The 27,272-nt window shown below is 34.1% G+C and overlaps 1 protein-coding gene and 1 long non-coding RNA gene across 3 annotated transcripts; one reads left to right on the top strand and one right to left on the bottom strand.

Moving 5' to 3' along the window:
- The first annotated feature begins 8,171 nt into the window (after nt 1-8,171).
- On the top strand, nt 8,172-11,415 carry LOC127852962 (uncharacterized). The gene is made up of 2 exons (XR_008036380.1): nt 8,172-8,397; nt 8,991-11,415. It is a non-coding gene; the product is annotated as an uncharacterized LOC127852962 (long non-coding RNA).
- On the bottom strand, nt 10,875-24,670 carry LOC127852960 (uncharacterized). Of its 2 annotated transcripts, XM_052387047.1 has the most exons (5): nt 24,550-24,670; nt 20,450-20,510; nt 13,817-15,644; nt 12,524-12,691; nt 10,875-12,237 (listed from the first exon to the last, which is right to left on the bottom strand). In XM_052387047.1, exons 2-5 carry the CDS (start codon nt 20,474-20,476, stop codon nt 12,134-12,136), a joined length of 2,127 nt encoding a protein of 708 aa, XP_052243007.1. In that variant the 5' UTR covers nt 20,477-20,510; nt 24,550-24,670; the 3' UTR covers nt 10,875-12,133. The 2 variants fall into 2 exon arrangements, with proteins under 2 accessions (XP_052243007.1, XP_052243008.1); XM_052387048.1 differs by lacking the exons at nt 20,450-20,510; nt 24,550-24,670 and adding an exon at nt 17,166-17,319.
- Nucleotides 24,671-27,272: the final 2,602 nt, after the last annotated feature.

Genomic DNA, 27,272 nt, shown 5'->3' with positions numbered 1-27,272 from the left:
GGTAATCTCGGTTCGAACAGCGGCGACACAAGCTGTTGTTTTTTTTTCCCGGCGCATGAAAGTTTGTTTTTGGTCACCGTAAATGTGTAATTTCCTCCTAGACCTCAGTCTTTCAAAAATAATAAATGTTCATGTACAAATTTAAAAAACTGTAAGTTAAAATACATTGCTGAAAATTGCAGCTACAAATAAAAATGCATGCCCACTTTCGAGAATTTTGCAAATGCATTTGCACACCGCGGGTCTTCCCTTTTTGCAGTCATAAGAGCGGAAAGATGAATTAACCTTCGAAATAACCTTCCAAATACATACACATGGTTCACACATTGACATTTAGGCTTGCAAAATTCTGTCTGTCAATCTGCCTACAGACACCTGAATAATACAACAAGTAAATAAAATAAAACTATTTATAATTGCTCCAAAATGACAGCAGATACTCGGATGAAATCTGTTTAAAAATGTGCAGATAAGGGACGATGCTTTTAATTTAATCACAGGTCAAAAGTCAAGTTACTTAAACTTACACAATATAAAAAATACAAAAATCTTAACATCTCATATTTTGAAAATATATATTAGTGTTATAACTCGAAAAGTATATAGTATATCACTATGAAACTCGGTTTACACATATGACTATATGTTTGCCCTTGGTATTTCTGTCGGTAGGTCGCTTCTTTTGTGTGTATGTATGTCCGTCTGAATCTTTAAAATAATGCACTTGGATAAGGAAAGTGGCGTTTGAATGGAACATTGTATTTCTTGCAACATTTTATAGTTTAATTACAATATGTTCATGTTTGTCAAATTGATAAACGATTCAGGCATATGCACCTATAAGCCTTTACGTTTTTTAATGTAAGCTGGTGTATTAGTCCGTGCAGTGTATGGAAACAAGTGCATCCACCTGATGAGCTCCAATGGCATTTTGCCGCGCTAGTGCTCGTTGCATAATTTTTTGAGTCCTCAACTCGACAATAATATTTTCTTCTTTCGATCAATGGAGTGGTGTCAGCAGTAATCGGGAGGATTTACTGGGCTAGGCTTACACACATAATAGAACAATGTGAACATGTGAAGATAAGACTGTTTTTGTATAGCTCTTTGATAGCTTAGAGGTGTTCTTGACGGTCGCTGGGTCATATCACTCACTAGTTGCGCATTGCACATTGTAGTTCTAAGACAATAATTCGCTTGTATTCTTTTTGCGGGAAATATATCCGAAAGTATATACTTTTAAATTACAGCACATTTTTTATTATACAAATTATTAGGAAGGCTATCGGGTCTGGTCGATGTCAACTAGGTCAGGCGAGTTGTGTATCGTGTTATTTCTTAAAATTTGACCCAGCATTTGCAAAAGTTTACAAGTTATGTACATTAACAGAAAAGAAATTCATTTCTGCGTTGAATAAGACCGAGTTCATGGACATCGCTGCACAATTGACGGAGTTATGGCTGTTCAAAGCGATGCACTCTGTTTTCGGGTGATTTTTAGTTAAATATCTTGTTATATATATATATATATATATATATATATATATATATATATATATATATATATTTCATAGTGATTTGTTTTCAAAGAAGTTGATTTTTCGTTATTATCCCCATGCTTTTTGAAAAGCGTGGGGATATTGTGGTTATCTCCGCCGTCTGTCCGTCCGTCAGTCTGTCCGTCCATCCGTCCTGGCCACTATCTCCTCCTACGTTATTAGCACTAGAACCTTGAAACTTACACACATGGTAGCTATGAGCATATGTGCGACCCTACACTATTTGGAATTTTGATCTGACCCCCTGGGTCAAAAGTTATGGGGGTTGGGGTGGGGCCTGGGTCAGAGATTTTCACTCATTTTTTAGGTTATTTTACATTAACTTCTTCAATCTCAACTATGCATTGTCCCATTACCAACACTGGGACGCCCCGCCCACATAGACCACGCCCACCCAAAATTGCCTTTTACTATAATTTCTTCATTTCTACACTGTTTCACTTCAAATTGATACTGAACCTCTCTTATGACAATACGGTCAAACTCAACTGTGCATGGTCCCATTACCAACCCTGGGGCGCCCCGCCCACATAGACCACACTCACCCAAAATTGCCTTTCACTATAATTTCTTCATTTCTACACCGTTTCACTTCAAATTGATACTGAACTTTTCTTATGACAATACGGTCAATCTCAACTATGCATTGCCCTATTACCAACCCTGAGGCGCCACGCCCACATAGACCACACCCACCCCAAAAAATTGCCTTTTACTATAATTTCTTTATTTTTACACCGATTCTCTTCAAATTGATACTGAACTTCTCTTATGACTATACGGTCAATCTCAACTATGCATGGCCCCATTACCAACCGTGGGGCGCCCCTGTGTCAAACATGCGGCGTGGGGATACGCGTCGGCCTATGCCGCGCCATTTCTAGTAATTCGATTATTTTTCATTCAAAATGATGATTTTACTAATTTATATCATAGCCACACGCTAACCACCTGTGATCGACACAACGTTCATGCATGACTTTTTAAATCGATATCAGAAATATAACGAAGTACATGTGTCAATTTGTAATAAGTGTGTACTTATGTCACCCCAGGAAACCCGAAACCTTGTGAGCAGTGTTCGGTATTTTACCATGAACTTACATAGGATAAGTAAATTGGAAAAATTAAAGTTTCCAAGTCCAATTTGAAACAACTGTGTATTAACATTGATAACAAAGGTATTATTCTACATGTAGAAAAAATCCTGACAAATTTTCTTTAAAAAATGAGCGAAATGTGGCTCCCTGAAGTAGAAGATCGGGCAAACCGGGCCATGATCAGGCATTTAGGGGAGAAAAACTGCTTTAATTTACAAGCCACTACAATAATTAAAGGATTTATACAAACTTACACATGTCTGCCATAACCTCTCAGCGAGGTTTCTCCAGCAATCTTTTTCTTATGGAGAAATTTTCGTTTTTAATGACCATGTTGGGAAAACATGGATACCATCTGGAGGGGACCAGGAAACCTTATATGAGCAGTGACTTTATAATTATTTTTGGTGACAAAAAACCTAATTTCCAGCCATTTCTTTGCTTTGTAGAAGCCTATAGTAAGTGTATGTGGGCACATATGCATACAAATGTACTTTTTATGCTTTATAATACATTCATGGGGTGTATGTTAATTATATTTTATCCCACTTTTACAGCGAATTCGGTTGATTAAAGCCCCGTTGATTAAATTTCATCTATAATCAACGGCAAGGCTATAATCAATGGCACGAAATGACGTCATCAACTGCCGAACCGGGACTACTTTTTCCCACGCACCTCGTCACCTGTATTTGCCAAGTGCATCAATAATAAAAACACTCAAAAGTTTGTCAATCTTAATGACCTTAAAACAAAGAAAAGTAGCAAAAAAACGTGTTTTTTTTGTCATTTATTTTTATTAAAACCTCTAGTATTAGGTAAATTTAACACTATGCAAATAGGTTCTGTTGTTGTAGCTCCCCTTTGAAGAAGTCAGTTCGAGTTGCTCCCCTTTGACCGTAGAAAACAATCGTCTGGACCAAGAAATCCTGTGTTAATTTACAAGCTGTACTCGGATATGTGTCCATCTGATTTTTCTTCAAAGCATCTTTCCAACCTGGCAATACGCACAAATGACACTGCATCCCAGTGGTTCTTGCGTCAACAATTGGGTGTCAACAAGCTAGGTCAGATGCTGAAGGCCATGGCAAAAGACGCCGGCTTTCTCAAGCACAAGAGAATAACGAACCACTCAGTTCGCAAATTCCTGGTCAAAAAACTTCGAAATGCAAACATTCCACCCACTGAAACCATGGCCATAACAGGGCAAAAAATGTCCAGTCCACAACCAATTATTCCAACATATCTGTTGAACAGCAGCAAAAGTGTTCATTCTTGCTCAGTCCAGTAAATGTAACAATCCAACAGATTCCTCTTGTTCACCTTCATGCACCGAAACTATGGCCATAATGCAGCCTAGACAACCACTGTCTACCGTCGAACAAGTTGATCTTGATGTTCGCCCCACCCAGTCACTTCACCAGCAAATGTCTTTCTCTAGTTCGAACAACTTTGCCTCACAATTCTTTGGTGCCACTTTCAAAATTCAAAATGTATATAATTAGCTTAAATCCAAGTAATCTTTGTTATTTCGTCACGAAATAACCAATATTATAACAAAGAAGCAAATATTGTGCACCTCGTGATCGACTTGATGGTAAGTTATCGAAAGTGAATTGTGTGTGGTGTTAGGCTACGTTGTAAACAAATGTAGTTCCTTGTATATAACAACTTAATGTCCTATTGATATCATAAAACTTTAAGATTTGCAATTCAATATGATTAAAATTGTAATTAATAACCCTCGACACTTTTTTACAGTACGATATTCTGATTTAAAAAAAGATTATTTGATCAGCGGTTATTTTTTGAACGCGGAGTAATACACTCGCCTTGGTTACACTACAGTCATTATCAAAGTACCACAAACACTCATGAAAACTTATTTTGTTTAAATAAAAAAAGTTTACTGAATAAAAAGTGGGATAAATAGAATAATAGGTCAGTGTTGATTATAGATCAGGTTTATCATGCTTGGCACGAAAACGAAAAAGCACTCGCCAAGGCTCGTGCTTTTTGTTTTCTAAGCCTCGCATGATAAACCTGATCTATAATCAACACTAACCTATTATTCTCTATATTTCAAGGTTTTTAACATTTGTCAACTAAGAAGAGATGAAGCTTAGACTTGCAAACTTTCCATAATATTGTGCCCCCAATTGTTCAAATTGTGTTGGTCTGGATTACGATTCAGACGTCAAAATGTATTTAAAAATATAAATATTAAAATTATGTTTAATTTATGTATAATTTAAATTTCAACATTACAATGTACATTTTTATTTTCATGTTGGGTTAAAACAATTGTACTATGTAATTCATAGACACTAAGTCTCTTTCCTTAAATAAAATATAACCAATCCATGAAAACAAAACCATGTAAACAGTTAATGTCTTTGGAGCGAAGTTTTTTGTACGTTTAATTTTTGTTTGTTTACTGCTAGACATATTTCAAATCGGACAAAGCTGAATCACACACATATTTAATGATAGTTTCAGTTATCGTCACATATGAATAAAAAATAAAAGTGTTACAAAGAGTATTGCAGATGTTTAATGCCACACACAATAATGCTGAAAGCAAAAAGTTAACATCAATATTTAAACCAAGATTTAACAAATACATATAGTAAAGCGTTTAGCCCCAAATGTCAATTCACAATGTCTTAACACACATTTGAACTAGTTTTATTATCCCCCCGCCATAGGCAGAGGGATATTGTTTTGGCGTTGTCCGTCCGTCTTTCCGTCCGTCCGGCACTTTTGTGTCCGGAGCCATATCTTGGAAGTGCTTCGGCAGATTTCATTGAAACTTGGTATGAGTATATATATGAATAAGAGGATGATACACGCCAAATGTCATTGTGCACCATTTCTTTAAAACAGAGTTATGGCCCTTTGTATCTTGAAAAAAATGCTCACTTTTGTGTCCGGAGCCATATCTTTGAAGTGCTTTGGCGGATTTCATTTAAACTTGGTATGTGCATATATATATGGATAAGAGGATGATGCACGCCAAATGACATTGCACATCATCTGTTAATAACGGAGTTATGACCCTTTGTATCTGGAAAAAAATGCTTTTTAAAATAAGCTTGGGGCTTTATCTCCATGAACACATGAGCCAGAGCCGTGAAACTTGCCATAGTTTTTCTTAATCATCTAGAGATGCTTCTCATTCAACACCCATAATCCTTGGGGCTAAGGTTAAGGTCACGCATTGAAGTCAAAGGTCACAAATGTGATGAATTATTCATTATTTAGTTATTCCTTTACTATGCATCAAGGGATTATATAATAACTGTCCACACTTGTTCTCCATTATCTAGCTGAGTGCCAAATATAAGATCCAGGTTGCTAGGGTCATGGTCAAAGTCACACACAAAGGTCAAAATCACACATTTGGATTAAATATGCCTTATTTGGTAAGGATTTTCCCATACTAAAATGGATTCTCAAAATGTCCTGATGTAATTGTTCTCAATTATGAGGCACTACCATTCACTTAAACCTTTTCTTTTAGTTCAACACCTATCCATAAACAAAATTTATTTTGCGGGGGATATCAATTCAACGAATTTGCTTGTTTTTAATTTATTGTTCATTGTTTGTGTTTTAGTTTCTCCGTTAAGGAAAATTTTAATACCAATCTTAATATTGGCATAGAGAGAATCTCGTTCGTGTTTTCAATAAAACGTGTAAATATTTTAAGGCGTAAAATAAACATAAATATGAAAAAAGGAAAATAGTTTGTAGGCACATTGCCCAAAATAGTGGGCATAAACTTATCGCGTAAATTTCCGTTTGTAAATTATACACAGTTTTTATGGACTGCTCTTACAATGCCTTTCTCAGCTTATGGCGATGATAAATACATAAGCTCATTAAAAGCATTGAACTTATTAAAATTGCAATATTATTTCAATTAATAAAGCTAATGTTCACCTTTGTTAGAATAAGAAGTTAATTAACGGACATGTTTTTCTTTTTGCGTGCATGTGCGTAATCTTTTTGCTATGGTTTCCCGCAATTCTCGCATTCCTTTCGTTTTGAATAACCCGTGAGCAAGTTTTGGAAAATTCATAACGATATTAATTGCCATTTACCTTTTGAAACACAGTCATCAAAAATCTGAAACATTAATCGCCCTATCTTGGTCTTACATAACAAAGGAATGGTAATTGAAACGAGTTCATGAAAACGACACATACATAGCAACGCATTTCATCAGTAGTTTAATGGAGACCACATTTTTACAGCAAATGGTACACACACACTATTGGACATGCATAGTTTGAAAAAAATGCTGACAAAACATTAGATTCATGCAAAAATTATACACTGATATTATATTAACTTTGTAAGCGTTATGTAATGCAAATATTTGATTACGCGATATTAATCGCATTCGAATCTATGTATACACTCATTTACACTTAACCTGTAAATATCAATGGTCTTTATTAATTTTTTTATGAATATACAAATAACCACATGACAACAATACATTATTAGCTTGCGATACACTATAGGTAAAATTAAAATGCTACTTATATGTAGATCACACAAATAACATTTAGACTGAACACATATTTTTAGAAGCCATTTTTCTAAAATAGGCAAATCAAATACGTGATATCTTACTTTCTGAATCATTTAACACACCGTCATACACAAATTCAAACCTGCCTCACCGCAGTCGTCTATTTGTACTACCCAACAAGACATTTAAGATGAGCATTAGAAAAGCATTAGAAAAGCTACAAAACCGACGCCAATTGCTGCATTTTCACCTGCTTGTGATGTAAAGAAATACATTTACAATACAAAAAGACATGCGGGTTCGTACACATCTATTAATCTGTAATAAGCAAAAAGTATCCGTCAAAGGAATTATTAATTTTCTATTATTTAATAGTGAATACTTGTTCCTAAGTAGACAACATATTAAAGGCTAAAAACACATAAATGCCTTCAATAATCCTTTTAAAAGGAGACAACTTCATTGATGTAACATATTGCAAGTTATTGAGAATGTTTGTCGACGCACAATTTTTTACATTGTATTGATAATAGTGTAAGTATGTAAATATGTTTGTTGTGTGTGTGTGTTTTATGTTCCATGAATTATTTTTAACAATCTACACGTAAAACATTAACTTTTCATATTTTCGCACACACTATGGCGTGTATAACACGTTCTTCCAACCAATTACGTGGTTGAAAAACTTGGAACTGTATTTGAGTTTGCTTGTGATGTTATAGTGATCGCTACCGACACGGAGATATTTTGTTTTCTTTACTAATAGTTGTAGTTGTAGTAGTAATAGTAGTAGTAGTAGTAGTAGTAGTAGTAGTAGTAGTAGTAGTAGTAGTAGTAGTAGTAGTAGTAGTAGTAGTAGTAGTAGTTGTAGTAGTAGTAGTAGTAGTAGTAGTAGTAGTAGTAGTAGTAGTAGTAGTAGTAGTAGTAGTAGTAGTAGTAGTAGTAGTAGTAGTAGTAGTAGTAGTAGTAGTATATATTATATATCTTTTGTGTTTATTTACTATCCCTATGATTCGCTGTATTCATTGCGCTATTTTTATCTGTAATTGTATTCAATAACATGGTATATCGACAACGGCCCACTCCATAAATTTACTTCCTTATGCGACTGCTTGTCGAATGCTATGCTTACCTGTTATTATGGACAAATAGGATATGATATTGTTTTTCTTTGTCATCGAAACAAGTATACAAGGTTGGTTAATGTGTGTTGTTTTGCTGATTTATTCACGTTGTCCTTTTCCTTTTACCCTTTTCTATTTTTCTTTTTCCTTGACTACTGCTTGACTACATTATTATTTCCCTTGCATTTGGTAGGTCAACTGAACGCGAAGCGCTAGTTAAAAATTTTGATGTCCGTTGTGCATCGTCGGTAATTATATATATATATATATATATGGATGGATGGATGGATGGATGGATGGATGGATGGATGGATGGATGGATGGATGGATGGATGGATGGATGGATGGATGGATGGATGGATGGATGGATGGATGGATGGATGGATGGATGGATGGATGGATGGATGGATGGATGGATGGATGGATGGATGGATGGATGGATGGATGGATGGATGGATGGATGGATGGATGGATGGATGGATGGATGGATGGATGGATGGATGGATGGATGGATGGATGGATGGATGGATGGATGGATGGATGGATGGATGGATGGATGGATGGATGGATGGATGGATATAAACAAAAACGCTGTATTTATTTTTTGCGGAAGCTTTCGACCTCACGGTCTTCATCAGCGGCCATTTTCATTTTTTATTTTCAGATGTTTTATTATGAACGAAAATGACTGTCGCAGGTTCGTGTATGTGGGAGAGACCGGCGGAACTCTGTACCAGCGACATCTATTGAATCTGTCGCGTATTCGCACACAGCACAGTGACCCGGTAGCTGAACATTTCTACACCAACGGACATTCCATGGATGATTTCCAAATAATGGGACTCGAAAAACTCAGCGGGTCGGACGAGTACCGCAAAACCATGGAGCAATTGTGGAAGTCAAAACTAAGGACATACCGACCATATGGCATCAACGTGCAAGAATAAACGTTAATAAAAGGGTGCGTAAACAACGTTGACGCCGGAAATGCACGACGTCATTTCCGTTTATAATAAAACATCTGAAAATAAAAAATGGCCGCTGATGAAGACCGTGAGGTCGAAAGCTTCGGCAAAAAATAAATACAGCGTTTTTTGTTTAAATACAACAAGGCTAATAGAGACTTTGTTATATATATATATATATATATATATATATATAATGCGAATTGTTTACTAATTTATCTATGTATACTTTTTCCCCAGAATTTGATGAGTAATAATCAATATAAATGTTTAAATGAAATTACTTATGTAGAACAATGTACTCTTTGTCTTATTATTTCATTAACAACGGTCATTTTCGATGTTAAAAGGACATATCTTATGTTATGAATCAGTAAAATATTTGTTAACTTCTTCCATTACATAATTTTTATAATTATTACCTAATCTCATAAAAATTATCATCCATGTCGTTGCACTTGTGTATTATGTATCATGCATTTGACTAAAAAGCAATTGTATGCTTAAGAGCTAATAAATGTTGTTGTTGTATAGCACTTGAACACATGTTATACTTTAAGTTCTGTGAAAACAATTTAAAGCATGGAGCTTACGCGTAAAACTTAATGTTTATATAAACTTTTTGACAGCCGTGTTGTCATCTTGACGTATCAGTTGTTATCCTAACATTCTTGGTTTGAGATATTTAATATTCATGTGCATTAAAACAAAATGATTAACTTAGCTCTTATCAATTATTTGCATTTATTTAAACATATTGTGTTTAGTTTTGAGTACGTTTAAGACTCACATTTGCCACGTCTTTAAAATGAACAATAAAATATGTATCATATTATTTATCGAAATTCGCAAACCAAGTGCATCTTCATATTATACGTAATACAGTGATACGATCTGTTTAAGGTATTAACATATACCAAATGTTAGTAAGAATCATGAAAAATGAATGCAAAAATATGTGCATGTATCCTCAATAAGGAAGCAATTTTATGTTCATTATATGATAATTACCTTTAAAAAAAAAATACAGATCGAGTAATATCCGCTGTGAATTTAACACATACAAGAATGTCGGACATCCTATCAATAAACCGAATTTCAGTGTTCATGGAATGTAATTGGAGAGATAATTTATGCAAATTTTTTTAACTACAAACTTTTGTAATCCTTGAAGCAGATCCAATATTATATGAACTAAGGCACGTGGACCAGCGATATATAATACAAATTAACGAATTCATCATTCCTAAGCTCAATTTTTGCGTAAGTAATGCAATTTAAGAGTTAACATAAGGAAAACACACAGGTTGCTCAATTTGTAGTATACTGAACTATCAATTAGGGGCTTAAGAGTTCGAACCCCATCCATCTTACATAAAATTACCATGTTATTATTTTTCTGGCCACCCTGCCCCTTTATCTGATTCATGTAGGGCAGATGTCATTTACTAGCATAATAATTCAGAAAATACTTTCAACCGCTCAGCTGCTTGACTTGCTAATGAAAAGTATGCATCGGTTAACTGGCCACCATAACATGACTCAAATACTGTCCAAAACGGCAAAATTACAGACAGGAAAAATCTGAACAAACATGTTTTATTGAGCCAAGATACATTTTATACGTAGAGATAAAATTATGATACTAAGATTACAATCATATCTGTTAAAGATTGTCTCTTATTGCGTATACACGTTATTGTATATAAATCATATGTATATAATTTTGTTTAGTAATCATGTTAACATACTTAAATTCAAAGTGTAATACAAGTTTACATTTTAACTACTCGTACACGTTATCCGTATCAATTTATTTGATAAAGTTGTATTGGCAAAATGTCATGCTGCTCCTTACTGTTTGTGCGGTGGGAGTAGTTTCAAGACCTTAATCTTTGAAGTGAAAATAAATTGGAGTTATTGCAACTAAAAGCACAAGTTGGAATTTGTTTGTCATTCCGACTCGTTCAACGGGTGCATTTTACCGACCATAAACGAACATTAAAGTGTTTCCTTCAAGTTCAGTATTCATTATGTTCTATTACCATTATGTATATTCACAACATGTCTATCAATAAAAAACCTATCAATTAACAACTGAAAAATAACCCCTTAATCTCAATTTGCTGGTCCAAAAAAGTGCAATTTACAGCAAGTAGCAAATTGTAATTATAATTTATTGCTTGTTAAACTACATTTATATTCAAATTTTACACTCTAAACACTTTATATTGATTCCGAGCTTTAATTCAGGGTTATCACTAAGGCCACACATTTTACACTCTTGTTAGATATTAAAAAGGCATTCACTATGGTTATAAAAACGAGTGTATGCGCCTTAGTTTAATCGCTTATTATTTACCGTCCGTTTTACTTAAGTAGGTATAAGCTACGTTGGTCAAAAACAAATCTGGTATTAGATTACGTAGAATTGATACTAAATGTTTAAATTGCATAAGTATTATAAACAAATCGAACTTTTGAAAATGATTATACTGTTAACACACACGTGCGCATGTGTCATGTAACAAATTTAGCATTATGATTGACTAGCAAGGTGTCTGCAGGGCACGAGCGAACACAGTCGCAAGCTTTATATTTTCTACTAAAAACACAAATATAAAAGGATTTATAATTGAAAAAAATCAGACATTTATAGTACAAATCGCTTTAGTTCGTTCCTCCTTGTATGACCGAATACAGAATATAATACAAAGGCATAATAATTAACATAATCACACATAAATATTCGCGTGCATGTAGACGTATCTCTGCAGTAACTTAATGTGCTTTTATCAAATAGTGAAATAGTAAAATATTTGCACATGTTATGAATGTCATCTTAAAACTGCATAGTGAACCAAATAGAAACTAGGCCAAGTGCAATGATGTTTTCGGCCCCAAATCTGAACCTAGTTGCCATGCTAGTAGATTTAGTTGGAAGTCCTACAATACAGAAAAGAATCTTTTATCCTAACAAATACTTTCATAACAGCGGATTGTGAGATAGTACAGCCTTTGACACTACAGAAACGAGTTAGAAATTTTGTTTACAAATCCGTTATACTAGAGATAATCTTACCATAATACAGCCACCGATTACAATATGCAACTTATTATTATTATATTATCTGTCAAAAAGTAATTTCACAGACTTGAACATTTGTCTAAATGGAAGAGCATAACTGCAAAGGAGATCAACTGATGTTACTTTTTTCTTTTAAAACACTACCTTTAAATTCGAAGTTGCGACAAACAGGAAACCCTATCGGTGTAGTTGGCTTTGTATCTCCTTCGTCTATCACCATCCCCATGCCGTTGGTGTTGTGCAGGTCGATGTGACAATGTAGGAACCACATACCGGGGTTGTCGGAGATAAACCGCACCACCACGTAGCCTCCTGTATACAACAAAACTATTTAGCCTCACTCTGGGAAAACGGGTCTTAATGCATGTGTTTTAATGTGACACAGATGACAATTAGGGACAATACTTTCCGCTTCCATGAATGTTTGTGTTATATGGTAGTCTCTACTTGAAGAAAATCAAGTCAAGGCGAAAAGTGTCATTTCTGATTAGACTGCGCGCACTGCATACGTTTATCACGGACAAACTTTACGCACATGCATTTTCCCAGAGCGTGGCTCTTTTATTTGGCATACATGGCTGACTAGCATTAGCCTAACGACGATTTAATATAAACTCGTTCAAAAGAATGTTGAATATTTTGTTTCGATATCATTAAACAAATAATTATATGACACTCATATGAATGCTTTCCTTTCTAGTTTTTAAGATAAGCAGTTGCATAAGCATAGGTCCTGTCCTTAGTGTCTTAACAACCGTTTAAGACGAAATGTACTTGGATGCAAAATATTGAATGTTGAAAAAAAACGACATTAAACTCGCCCTATAAAGATTGCATGAGTATAATGCATGCGAGAATAATGCATGCGTATAATCTCAAGTCGTTCCTTTTTAGATAATGCTTTGCCAATTAGTTATGAGGCCAAATGTGCGTTTGCCAATATTGGATATTTTACGTTTCAGCTTGAATGATATTGGATTCCTCACTGCCCAGACATAACTGATCCATACACACTTTCAAATTACGTGTATTCGATTAAATGATTAGTCAAGGCAGAAAGAGAGTTACAGTCACCGTCATACATAAAAATCATGGTAGATTCAAGTGTGTTACTATCTGGGTATATTTTTGGCACTGCGTGGAACGATTTTATAATTTGTTTCAATACATCCTTGACTTAATACAAAAGTAAGTTGTAGGTCATTTGCTAAGTTTTTATTGTTTAGTTGTTTTAAGAGTAAGAGAATCTCTTACAGACCTAAATCGATATCTTGTAATATTATGTATAAACAACGCGAAATCAACATACTATACACTAGGCCCGCATGCGCTCTACTGTAACATTATTATCGCTATAATGATGTCCTTTTTAAATGATTGTTTTCGGTAAAACGCAAATATATCGGACAAACTACAAAATAATGTAAATAAACCAACCAGTTGGAACCACGATTGTGTCTTTTTGTGGCGGATCATCATTCATTCCAGTGACATTTCCGTTATCCCAGGACGAATCTCTCCATCTCATTGTGCTGCAGAACTCCCTGCCGTCGGTGCAAATAATGTCTTGATTTTGGGCAATGAGGTCACCTTTATCAGGGTTGTACGTTCCTAGTCCCATCTTCATGACATAGAACGAGTGACCGTGCAGATGAATAGGGTGTGACCATCCTGCTCCGTTTCCTATGTTAGTGAAAACCATCTGGATGAGTTTGTCAGAAGGAATATTTTGTGTATACGAACATGCACACATCCATTCCCGCCTGCATTTTCCTTCATCGCAAAGTGTGCTTATTTCGTCTGACTGCGTGAGCATTGGGACGGAAGGAAATATGAATTCTCTAGCATTTACTGAGCCAGGAGTATTACCATTTTGACCAGGAAATCCGAAGTTAAAGAAGTACTCGTTATCGACTTTGTTTCCGATAATCTTATCCGTTTCCCGAATCGGGTCGTTATTCAAAAGGTCATTGAATGTTAGACATGTGGTTTTGCTATTTCTTGGATAGAACTGGTACGGACAGTTGAGTACAGTGCAGTTTATTATATTGCAATTTGGAGGAGCCGCCTTCGAAGGGTTCAAATTGACCGGGCCAGTAACGTCCACCATCTCAAGAATGGCCTCAGCCGCGTGATATTTATTGTTGTTGAGGCTTTCTGGTGTCTCTATGGTCTCTGCAACCAACATATACTGCTTTTGGGAAGTATTGGAAGGTCCTTGCCAAACGAAATCATATCTCTCACCGGGGTGTATAACTAACGACTGCACAGTTGTTCGTTCGATGTCGAACGCGTCCGATCCTCTAATCGTAAATGTTTGTCCTTCGATTGACACTCTCATCGGATAAAGCGTCATGGCGCCAATGATTCGGAAACGATAAGTTACCCCGGAGCTAATTTGAAATCGCGGAAGTGGGCTTCCATTGTTTGTAGATGCATCAGCCCAGTGTCTCCCTTGTCCGTTGATTAATCCCGATTGAAATTCGAATCTGGAGAAGTTAGCCCTGTCTACTGAATAAGTGGTGTCAATAACTTTTCCAGTATCAAAATCAAATTGTTGAGTCAGCATTCTGTTATAAGCCGTTTCTGGGTCCATTAAGTGATTCCAGTCCTGTAATAGTATAACTATCTGGTTGAGGCCGATTACTTCAGGTGTTTTCCTAGGATAAACAATAAATGCTCCGTAGAGGCCCATACTTCTTTGGTCACCAATATGGGCGTGATACATGTTGGTACCTGGGGGAAAAGCTTCAAACACCTGATTGAAGGTCTGTCCGGGTAAAACGGGACATTGGGTGATGAATGCAACCCCGTCCATCCACGGAGTTCCCTTCTGATGTATACCATGCAAATGCACTGTAATGCTATCTGTATGAAGCTTGTTGACGATTGTCATGTTGATGGTTTGGCCTACGTATGCCTCAATCCTTGGGCCTGGAAACTGGCCATTTATTGCAATAACCAATATCGACCTGTAACCATCAGCCGTGATCACACGTTTCTCTTGCTCCAGGGTCAGATACGTCGATGTATTCGTGCTGGTGGTTAAGCGTCCGTTTTGGGGTTTAATTAAAGCCTGTTCCTTTTCAAGTATCATAGTCAATTTATGCTCAACAAAAAGTCGGACTGAACATACAGTGTCAGATTCCTTGCAGACAGTGTCGGCAGATGTGGCTGGAGGCTGAACAGACATTTGCGCCATCTGAGCAAAGACCGTGGGTACTGAGATAACCGACAACAAACATGTTGCAAACACCAGAGTCATCTGCAAGACCAATGCTCTTTATATAAACAAAATCAATGTTTAATATTTCACATTTTCTGCAAATTTGGCACAGATTACGCAAATTATAAAGGGGCATATTTTCCCCTAAATGCAAGTATGTAATCACTATGAAACATTTCCTCTTTAAAAACAGATAATTATTCGAAAAATGTTATATTGAAGAAAACGTAATTTGATCGATGTTACGCCTACTTCAATGACAGTTTGTTTACACTGAAGTCCAGATATGGGTTCAGCCAATTATTATATATATGCCCTACATTTCACGCGACCGCTAAAAGTTTATCCGGTGGAGTCTCTTTTTATTCGGGAAACAATTATAAGCGTGTACTCAATACATGAGAAATTGTGGACATATGGATTCATATTACTGCTTAACACAACCGATTCACATTACTGATAAAACGTAAACATTTAAGATTTCTTTTTTAAATAAATGCAATAAATAAATATATATATATATATATTTTTTTTATTTATTTTTTTTATTTATTTATTTATATATATATATGGAAATTCTACTGCAACACTTACATTTTTATAATTGCTCGATTATTTATCAGTAGATTTCGTAAAAAACTTGGAAATGAACACATTAATCATTCTATAATATATCTGATAGAGGGATGATCGATTGATGAACAATACCACTATCCAATAAAATGTCATACAATGCCACAATATACAAAATATTTCCAAAAAAACAATTAAACATTAAATATTAATCGAATATGCACTTAAGACGTAATCAATTATGTTTTGTCATTATCGTTTACGTCAAATCATTGGTCTGATGGCATATCTACATAAGTTTCTCATCGACAATCCATACTATAAGCTGAATGCCGATTTAATGTTAAGCAGGCTACAAATAAAGATCTTGTCTTTACACCCATGCTAAACACGTTACAAATATTTATACTTAAAGAACGGAGTAATTGTGATAAAAGAGCAAATATTCGTCATTGGTGATGTAATACTTGTGTCATACATGTGATGCGCGTGCGCTACATACCTATCTTGAACCAGTCGGCAATCGCCTTTTGGCATACACACGATTTTCTTTTATCAAATAAAAGAAAATGTTCACTTCTATCAGATTGTCATAAGAAAAGAACAATATGCAAACGAAGTTCAAGTTTGTTCTCAATCGTGCAGTTGCACGTCCAATGTGAGGAAAGCACCACCGCACGTATTCCAAAGCGGCAGAGCGTCATGAATGAATTATTTTCATACAGCTGTGAAGAAAAGTTTTCAAACAACCAAAGTGTGTTGTTTTAATTGGTATCTTTAGCCGTTATTTGGAAACTATACTCATAAAAATGATGCCTTATAAGTGCCTTTGTGTGTTTATTTAAACATTCTTGAACGTTTAATATATAATTTTAGTAACCGTGCGCTTTCGTTTTAACAAGCTGTCTATATCCAAATGTCTACTGTAAATGTCACATAACGATCATTACAATTCAATCAAGATTTCCTTATCTTACTTATACTTACTGCGATATGAATTATGTTCCAATGGCGGTCTAATCCATGTTAAATAAACAAATATCTTAAACATAATTCGTTAAAGGGGATACTAGAATCAATATGGTCGTTTGATATGACCTAAATACCCGGTCAATTAATAACAAGTCACTATATATTGAACCTGCGAATAAAGCCCACCTGCGAACAAAGTCCAAAGACCGCACTTTTACTTTCCCAAAAGTCCATTTGATAGCTTACAACGACCACTGCAATCATAAAAATCAACGATTTCGCAACTTTCAAAAAAGAAAATTGGAATTCAATTATACCATCATGGCTTCCAAGCTGTGTAGTTACGTGATACACATCTTACCAGTGGACTCGTCGGTCGTATGGAGATATTGGCAAGTGACAGTTTATTGCACTCGATATCAGTTGGTTGTTTATTTAACACGCATTGCTAATTGGTAGTCGCCTGCTTCTTTTATGCATCTGACAGTTTGTCAAAAGTGTAAAATTTCGCCTTTGTATTTAAGTGACTCGCGATTAATTTACTAATTGCCGAAAATATCAGAGACAAATTTGGGGCTTTTATCAACTCATTAAGGAAATCAATGGTTTCATATCAATTACGATGCCTTAAATACAATAATTTTGATAGTCATTCCCGTCTTAAATTTCTCCGTAATAAGACGTGCATAGATTATTGATAAGTAAATTGTCAGTTCAAGTATACCATCATGGCTTCCAAGCGTAAGCGTTCAGGTCATTAGTTTGTTAGGTAAAGGACACAGTTGTAGACGAGTGGCTAGTAATCTTGGTGTAGGTAAAAATCAAATACAGAACATTATGAATTACATGTACATATACATGTATGTGAATAGTTATTTATAATGTATATGATTAATGAAATAAATAATAAAGACATACGGGAAAATGGAAATAATAAATATAAAAACAAAACTGTGTTTTCAATCCTTTATTTCATTCAACATGCATAAGTATTCAAACATTTAAACAAAAGAGCACCTACATAGATAAGGTACCTATTAAAAAACTACAAGCATATGTTGCAAAGTTTCAATCGACCCTGGGAATAAAGACCACCTGTGAACAAAGACCACAACGACCAAATCCCTTGAGTGGTCTTTATTGACAGGTTAGACTGTATTTGTGTATCGAAAATTTACAGTTTACATCATTATTTTGTAAATGTTATAACTGTTGTTTGTGTATTGAAATTAATTTATAAATTAAAAAGTATTACTGATCAAACAACGGCGGTTTTTATTGAATAACCCATAATTTGTATAAAATCCTCGACTATGGCCGCATTTCTTACATCAACATCATTTTCGATTCCGATTTCTTTCTTTATGACAAAGTTCAACGGAAGATGAAGAGGGCGTATACAGAGATTTGTTAGGAATAAAGATGCTTGCAATTTGTAACTTTGTTTTTGGTAATATTTTCTTTGTAAACATTTTCGCATTTTAGTTATACATCCCGTTAAAAAACCTGACACAATTCTAATGAAATGGATCCAGCGTACGCCTCGCAAATTTATTACATTTGTTTAAAGCACACGCTAACAAAAAAATACAAAAAATTACACATAAATAATGTAGAACTTGTTTTTCTGATGTCTGCCTTTGATTAGATTTAATTGGAACAACTACACCAGTTTTCTTCCAAAACTGATTATAGCTTATCTGATTCTTGGACACAGCCTGCATGTATGATTGTGCAATTAGATGTTATTGCATATACATTTCATGCATGCAATCTAAAAAGATTTTACTTATGAATTAAGTATTAACCCGCAGTCAGGTTACAATGCTATTTTAAAATATGATAAAGTCAGGACAATATAACTCTTCAATCAAAATTACAACTGCGCACTGTTTGTTACATTAAAATTACAAAACCCCACGAAGCGTTTTTGTCGACTTATCAGGTGGTATTAATACATGTGGGATTATTCAAAATTACATTAAATGGCAAATACTCATTGGGATTTACTTAAATGCGAAAATAGCTAAACCAGTTCATGTTTATAGTAACTTAAGCAGTTAGTTCAATTAATTTTTAAATGTTAGTATTCCGTATTTATTATCAAACCACTTTGTAACATATGCATAAAACATCATTATTAAAATAGACGATGCATACGATTGGAATGTTTGCAGCTGGCTTGGGATAGACCTGTCCAAAACATACCGTTATTATGATGTTGTACAATCTGGTATATTCACTTTGTATTATTTTGTATAACTGCAACATGCTTTATTATGCCCCTTGCACAACATGGTTAAAGCAAAATTTAAGAACAAAATTTTATCGCAGGGGAGAAGTCTGCACTCACTATTCGTGATAAAATCTTTAACCGGGTTTCCTACTCTAACAAGGCGATAAAATGCTTGACAATTATGTTATTTAAGCTCGATATTAAATCCTTACTAGTGCATTGTCAAATAAAGTCAGATAGCAAATGCAAACAAAAAAGATGTCGAGTAGTTACGACTTTCATCGTTTTATACACGTTCTGAGTCTTCATTTATCACTGAAAATCTGAGATCTTAAAAAATAGAAAATCTTACAATTATTGAGTGAAATGCTATTTTGTGTTGACTGCATATACGTTTACTTAGCGATGCTTGCGAATCCTTAACCCCTCGCTATTTTAATAGAATTACGACACACTCAAACACTAACATGATTTATCATTACACATGTTTGCAAAACGTATTCGTCTGTTATCATAGAATGTATCTACACCTAACTATTGTCAAGTGCCAGTTATTATACACAGACCTTGGTTTGTACTAAATATCATGTTCACCTATGAATTTAAATATGCAAATAAGTCTTACAAGGTATGTACTTTTCAAGCATTATTAATGCAGTAAAGCCAAGTAAAGTCATAGTATATGCAAAATGTACCTGTGACATAAATAAGAACTGATATTTCGGCCGTTTAGTTCAGTTCGTTTTGCTTGTTCACTCTTTATTATTTATACCACAACACGTTGATGGCCGGCCGTGCTTACTATGGTTTCATTTCCATCGTTATTACCCATGGTGTGTATTATTTAAAGGTAAGCTTTATTATCTCCTAATATTTGAAGCATCATCAAATATTTCCATCCAGATGTTAGATGCTCTCGCCTTTAATCAAATGTCTATTAATCAGCTACTTGTTGATACAGTGTGTTTCACTTTGTCTATATAACACTGATTTATAATAATGTGTTACGCGGTGCAGAAATACCGAAATATTAAGGAGCGGCAACCAAAATAATGACATTTACCTTCAAAATTGTATGTTGACGTTTCATCGACGACGAAAGGTCTTGTATGTCACACAATCATCTACAAATGAAAAATATAATATTTAACAAACTAAATCAAAATGGCTTACTCGACAGCTACACAAATGTCTTTTTTAAGTTTTTTCACACGAACATCCATAATACTTTTACATGCGCAGCGAAATGTCTTCTTTAAAATGTGTATGTTTTTACTAGGATCATGACACTTCATAGGTACATTGATCATGGCAGATGACCCTTATTGATTTCCAGGTCACCAGGTCAAAGATCAAAGGTCAAGGTCACAGTGACTTGAAACAGTAAAATGGTTTCCGGATGATAACTCAAGAATGCTTACGCCTAGGATCATAAAACTTCATAGGTACATTGATCATGACTGGCAGATGACTCCTATTGATTTTCAGGTCACTAGGTCATAAGTCAAGGTCACAGTGACAAAAAACATATTCAATCAATGGCTGCCACTTCAACTGACAGCCCGTTTTGGGGGCATGCATGTTTTACAAACAGCCCTTGTTCATATTAGCTCTCTGTTATTTTCAGGTGTTAATTCTTTGATATATATAAACTTTTGCTCGTGAATTATTTGTGGGACATTCGGACCGGCAACATAGCTTTTTCAATCGGACCTGTCTTAAAAATGTCGGTCAGGTTTTTAATTGATATATAGTTTGATTAAGCACTAATATTTAATTACAATGTCCTAGATGTTGTCGTATTAAGATATAATGCTTCCTTAAGTCGTGTTTTGCTGGTAAAAATACATATCCCTTCATGTGTGACAATTATTAAATGTAGTATCACCCACCTGAAACATCTCGTTGGAAAAATGTATATGTAAATGAATATGAAGAATGTTCAAACGTGGTTATCGCAATATACGCATGGTTTAATCCAAGTTAGAAATTATATATATTAGTTTAAAAAATTGTTTTTGATTACAATAGCCGTATATGCAGGAAGAATGTCACTCTTAGACAGCTTGACACACCGACGATTTGAAGACCGACATTGGCGATCATGCACTTATATGCTTTGTTTAACAACCTTATCGTGGTTATAAAAGATTGGATCGTGTTTTCAGTCGAATCAATCGGAAGGTCATGCGGTTATTCTCTGCTCATGTTACATCGAATTTGATTTGTTAAATGACAGCATATTATGTTATCTCTTTGAAAAAGATCAGCAGTGTATGTGGGAAACATTTATCACTAACTAAACAAATAGCTTATTTGGAAACACGCAAATAAATTGATTTGAACTTGCATTGAATGGGAACCTAGTAAATAAAAGTACGTCGAGCGTTAGGGATAAAGTCTTGAGAATTAATATCACGTTTAGCTAAAATCAAGTCGATATGCCAGCTTTATAGAGATATCGCGTCACACATATTTGTTTATCAATTTTAGTTAGCATTTTACCAAATTTAAACTTCATCGTAATGCTCTTTAAATTTATTGATTTTAAGAGCTACCTTTAAATATGGTACTTGGTTTTAATCTTAAAGTTGCTTATTAAGTCATCGTAGCAAAATCATGACACGAATTTTGAACCATGCCTATAAATGTATTGCCTCTAATGCCTGTTTCAGCATAAACAATGTAGTCCAGAGTATATCATTAAACAAATAACTTAATGTTATTGATTTCTTCAACGAAATAAAATGTTAACATACTTCGACATATAAACCAGGTGAACCAAAGTTGTTGCCCGTTTTTAAACACTGATCATAATTAGAGAGAGAAAATTATGTATAGGAACACTATACAATATTACACGGACTTAATCACATAGTTTCGTATTTTGGTAAAAACACGATAACATTAGTACAACAAACAAACCCGTTATATTTGGAATGGTTTAAAATAATTATAATTACAAGGGAACATATATATTTAAAACTGTGATTGCCATAGATCGAACCCTAGAAACAGTATCTTATTCGCTACCTTTATAAAAGACAGGCTTTCAACATATCCAAGTTATGGATTTTAACATAGATTAAGCATTTTATTCTGATTTTTGAAAATTACCTATGATTATAACATGTTGTCTATACATTTAAAAGTTTTTCTCAAAGAATCATAAGTTGACTAAAACTATATATAAGAAGAACTGTATTTATTCCTTAAAATGTAAGAAATCTTTGCAGTAGTCTTTAAAGTCATTAAATCATTATATTTGACTTTCTTGGTGTAACCTCAACTTGTATGTTACCATCTAATGTCCATTACTATATAATATTTCTAACACGTTTTTTTGCCGTGCAAAATATATTTAAGATAAAAACTTATCTAAGATAAAGCTAAGACAACTCAAAATCAGTTTTATTAAATTGCCTTTAAATAGAATCTAATTTTTTTTTGCAAGATTTGTTTTACGATAAACAGCCATAAAATATTTTTAAAGGTTCATCACAATCACGAAGTGCTAAATTCTTAGCTATAAAATTTTCTGAGAAAGGTTCAGAATACCAGCTCAGATCAGTGTGATAACATGTTATTTTTTTTTAATATGTGCTAGAACAATTATCAATTGTTAAACGACAAACGCTCAATTACAATACTGTTTACCTTCTTTGATAACAATACTTGGGCTTATTGACAAAAATCCTCTAATTCAATTATGTTGTGTCCCAATTAAATGTTGTTTTTTTTTCAAATCAAGCTTATATTAACATGGTAATTTTGGTTTATTAACGAGGAAAAATATATAACATGGCAGAGTAGGAATTATTTTTTAAAACGTGTATTATATACTAAGTAAACACAGACGTGCCTAATAGCATTTCACGCCAAAAGAAATTTTCCTGTAAACATGTTGCTGTATTTGGCATAATCTGAAGAAACTGCATATGATAACATTTCAATGAAATGTACATACTTATGTTGTTCGTATTGTACATAATCAAACAATGTATAATATGCCAATTGACAATTTGATGATTTATATTTACTGATTAGTATAATACAAATGCAGTATGTATTTCAAAAGCACAATAATTGAACTTTCTGTAAACACACAAATATAATGTAACTAATCAAAAGTATTCGTAAGTGTATAACTAAAGCATATCTTAAATGGATTTCACTTATTGTTTTCAGTAAGAAAAACCAGGCGCCATTGTGAATGCATATACAAAACTAAGCTGATCTTTCTAAAGTTGGCAATACAATGTTGTTTTTTTAATAATGGTTTATGTGATGCACATTATATTCCAAAAACAATATCGCATGGTTTGTAAAGCTTATTTTTAAATATTTCAATAAACTAAAGAAAGCAAAAAATAAAATTTTTGAATAAACAAAATTGTTAAAGATTTTACTGCTGTGTGCTTGAAATATCTAAAACAAATTTAAGCTGAGTTATAATTACACACATTATAAAGGGGATCAAAAATGTCTCCCAAATCGAGCGATTCGTGTCGTTCACGCATATATGAGCATAAAGTGTTTAAGTTCATTCGTTTAGTCAGACACTTTTAAGATGCTAAACAGGTTAATAACTGATCCAGATCTAGTAAGACCTAGTATTTCAGCGTATTTGTCGAAAGCAATTTTCAATTTGAAGTATTTTTTAACAGTTAAGACATTAGGATTTAACTTTACACGGCTTACATGGCTTATATGATGAAGTAAGAGATAAGTAGTTTACGACATTGCCATGTTTAATAGTTGTTAAAGTTAACTGTATTTTTAAATTTACTGTATTTTTAAAAACGAATTTTAACTCATGCACTTGGATTATTGTCACCATTAATGATATATGAATTAAATATACAATATAAATAAGTTTAACCATTACAAAAATTGTCAACCTTATTCAGCCCATTAGTGTCATCTTCTTTCCCGATCATATTTTACATCGTCATTATTCTCAATGTATACATAGTATGCAAAATACTTAAACATTTTTGTTAAACTAAAATAAAATATAATATGTGATTTGTAAAGTTTTTGAAAATGTCTAAATCAGTGGCTTCCATGAACAGAATATTGACAGAAAAACAAACAGTTAAGATATTAAAAAACACATGAAGACTAACACCCAAAACCCGCGCAACAGTATAACAAGCCTACCTTTGGTAAGCATTCCTCTTCCTTCGCTGTGTGCAAGCCGAATGTGCGGAAACTAGTTTGCAAGACTTTGTCAAATTCTTAAATCTAAAAATAGTTAAACATTTTTCTAGCTTATCTTATGCTTATCTTTACAATGTCTAGACTGCGTTGTAATCTCTGCTTCGTCACTCCGGAAACAAGATCACCAGGTCAAACCATATAAAGACACTGTTGTCGCATTGATGATTCAATCTCAATGAAATTTCTGCAGAGTGTTTATCGCGACGATGTACAGGCACAGCTTGAATTTGGAAAATGTGTTTCCAAAAATGAGGTCACCAAGGGAAATATTAGAAAATCAATATTACCATTCTAATAGCCACATGTAGTCTTGATAAAAGAAAATTAGAATGTTTATCTTAACAATGGCAAGTTTATTTTTAAATGTGGATCAACTAATATATAAAAAGGGCCAAGCCTTCGAAAATGTTAGTATCTTGAACTCAGGTGAGCACTTCATTATTGATTGTAAATGAATCGAACGAAAGTGTGTAAATGTGATAGCTAGGCACGCCCTGTCATTATATGGTCCTTTTAAATCTGAAATTTAGGCTCCCCGCAATGCGCAACACTATGCAAGCGTATTAAGTTTTCACATTAAATATACATTATCGAATGCTTTATGTAGATTTTACACAATTGAAAAAAAATATTTAAAAAAATCTTTAATAATTAAAAAATAATATAATTTCTGATTGGGAAAACAACTTTTGTGATCGGGGCCGAGTGCATTGAACAAAAATATGTAATGCCGTAATCATAAATCCTTCAACAGCAGTTTAGTACTAAATCCGTTTATATTTATGTTCTGTACCACGACAGTTAAATACTGTGTACATTTACAATAGAAACACAGCATAGGGCTATTTTCTCATCGACAAAAAGCAACCATGGGTAAGTGTTCATTCTACCACGACACGCGACTTGTGTTTTATTTAATTCACATGGCGCCGCAAGATTCAGCTGCGATTACATCATTTGCCTTGTAGCAGATTCTAAAGAGCAATAGTTTAAGAAAAAACATAAATAAAATCGGGAAATTTTATATTTCTCACATTACCGCAATAAAAGATTATTCCTTTCATCGGTACTGAACAAGTGGCTGCTGTAGACAGGTTGCTGCTGTAGTATGGTCAACTTTTTAGATGGTTGGTCAGCTGATGGTCAGCTGGAAGCATCGTTCTCTTGAGTCATCATTGTTTATCAATTATTTATCAAAACGATTGCAAGTAAAATTTACATGTACGGTAGAAAACTAAGTAAAATAAGAGCCGAAATGTTTTTTAAAGCCATTATAAATTATATAATTATTTCCTTAAAGACAAAAAGTACTTATCACCGGATCACAATTAAGCAATCATTATTGAAAACCTGTTACATACTCTGGCATAATTCATTTTTAAGATTTACCCCAAATTTGTATTGTAAATATTCTAAACACCTTATTGTTTATGTTGTCACAGTGGGCCGCATTTATTACTAGTACATTAAAGTCCGTCACTGCAATGATTTATTTTACCTCACAACAGACGCTATGACGTCCGTTGCGAGAGACAACAACTCATATCGATTTCACTGCCAATATTTCGTACATCAAAATGACTGTCTCGTTTTCGCTTAAATTATGTTAAAAATGTCTTTCAGTGTGGAATATACTGGCCGATGACCGCTTACGACAGGTGACAGTTTTTCTTGGGTTTAATTCGGAATGAATTTTGACGTAGTAAATCAAGACTGAACACTTATGACAGGTGACCGCTATACTCAAGTGACCCGCAAAGTCAGATTTTATTGTACATATATTTATGCAATACAATCACGCGACTTTGATAAACAAGTTTCATTATCACGTCAGTTGTACGATTTATCCAAAGACGCCCTCAACTACAGCGTGTATGGCTGTAGCTTTAACAGATACATCTCACGGTCAATGGTGGTTTATTTTTCAGCGCTTCTGCTTGGACATCGCACGTAAACATTGCCACGATATACGACACGTTTACATTTGCAATGTCCCCGGACGCTTTCTTTGCAATTGTAAACATCGTTAGTTTATACGCCTTCTTGCTTGAAATGTGTACGATTAGCAATCGATGCTTTTGCTTATCTTTATGATTAGTGTTGGCAGGTAAGTACAAATCTGAAGGAAGCCCGCAAGCTCTCTATAGTTATAATTAATATACGCATAAATGATATGAGTATGGACTGATGTGAAATAAGTTATGTCTTTAAAAACAAAGATGGATTGTTTTTCATTATTAGGCATGTTTGATAAATTTTGCGCTAATTAGAAGTTATCTTATCAAGATTCAATTCATGTAACGCAACACATTACTAGTGTCAATGTAGTAAAAACAGAGCATTGATTCATTCATACAATAGCTAAAGGTTTGGTCTTTGATGTTTGAGATTTAATCAAAGTACTGACAGTACTGGTGTGATGCTTTTGAAGAGGATGGATATAAAAGCATCAATTTAAGTTTATCTACATCACCACAATTGTGTTTGTGGGTCCGAAAATTTTGGGTACGAAAAAAAATGGGTACGAAATTTTTGGGCAAAAAAATTATGCCAAAAAAATATTGGGTACGAAAAAAATTTGGTTACGATAAAAAATTTGGGTAGGAACAAAAATTGGGTACGAAAAAATACTTGGGTACGAAAAAAAATTTGGGTACAAAAAA

The sequence above is a fragment of the Dreissena polymorpha genome, chromosome 12 (genome assembly GCF_020536995.1).
Source record: "Dreissena polymorpha isolate Duluth1 chromosome 12, UMN_Dpol_1.0, whole genome shotgun sequence".
Taxonomy (NCBI): domain Eukaryota; kingdom Metazoa; phylum Mollusca; class Bivalvia; order Myida; family Dreissenidae; genus Dreissena; species Dreissena polymorpha.
Note: the sequence above shows the minus strand (reverse complement) of the source record. Positions and strands in the feature narration are given on the sequence as shown.

Coding starts and splice junctions, on each gene's coding strand:
- LOC127852960 (XM_052387047.1), bottom strand. CDS start 20,476: ATGAAACGTCAACATACAATTTTGAAG. Junction 12,692..13,816: donor CACAATCGTGGTTCCAACTG/GTTGGTTTATTT, acceptor TGTTGTATACAG/GAGGCTACGTGGTGGTGCGG. Junction 12,238..12,523: donor TCGCAACTTCGAATTTAAAG/GTAGTGTTTTAA, acceptor TCTGTATTGTAG/GACTTCCAACTAAATCTACT.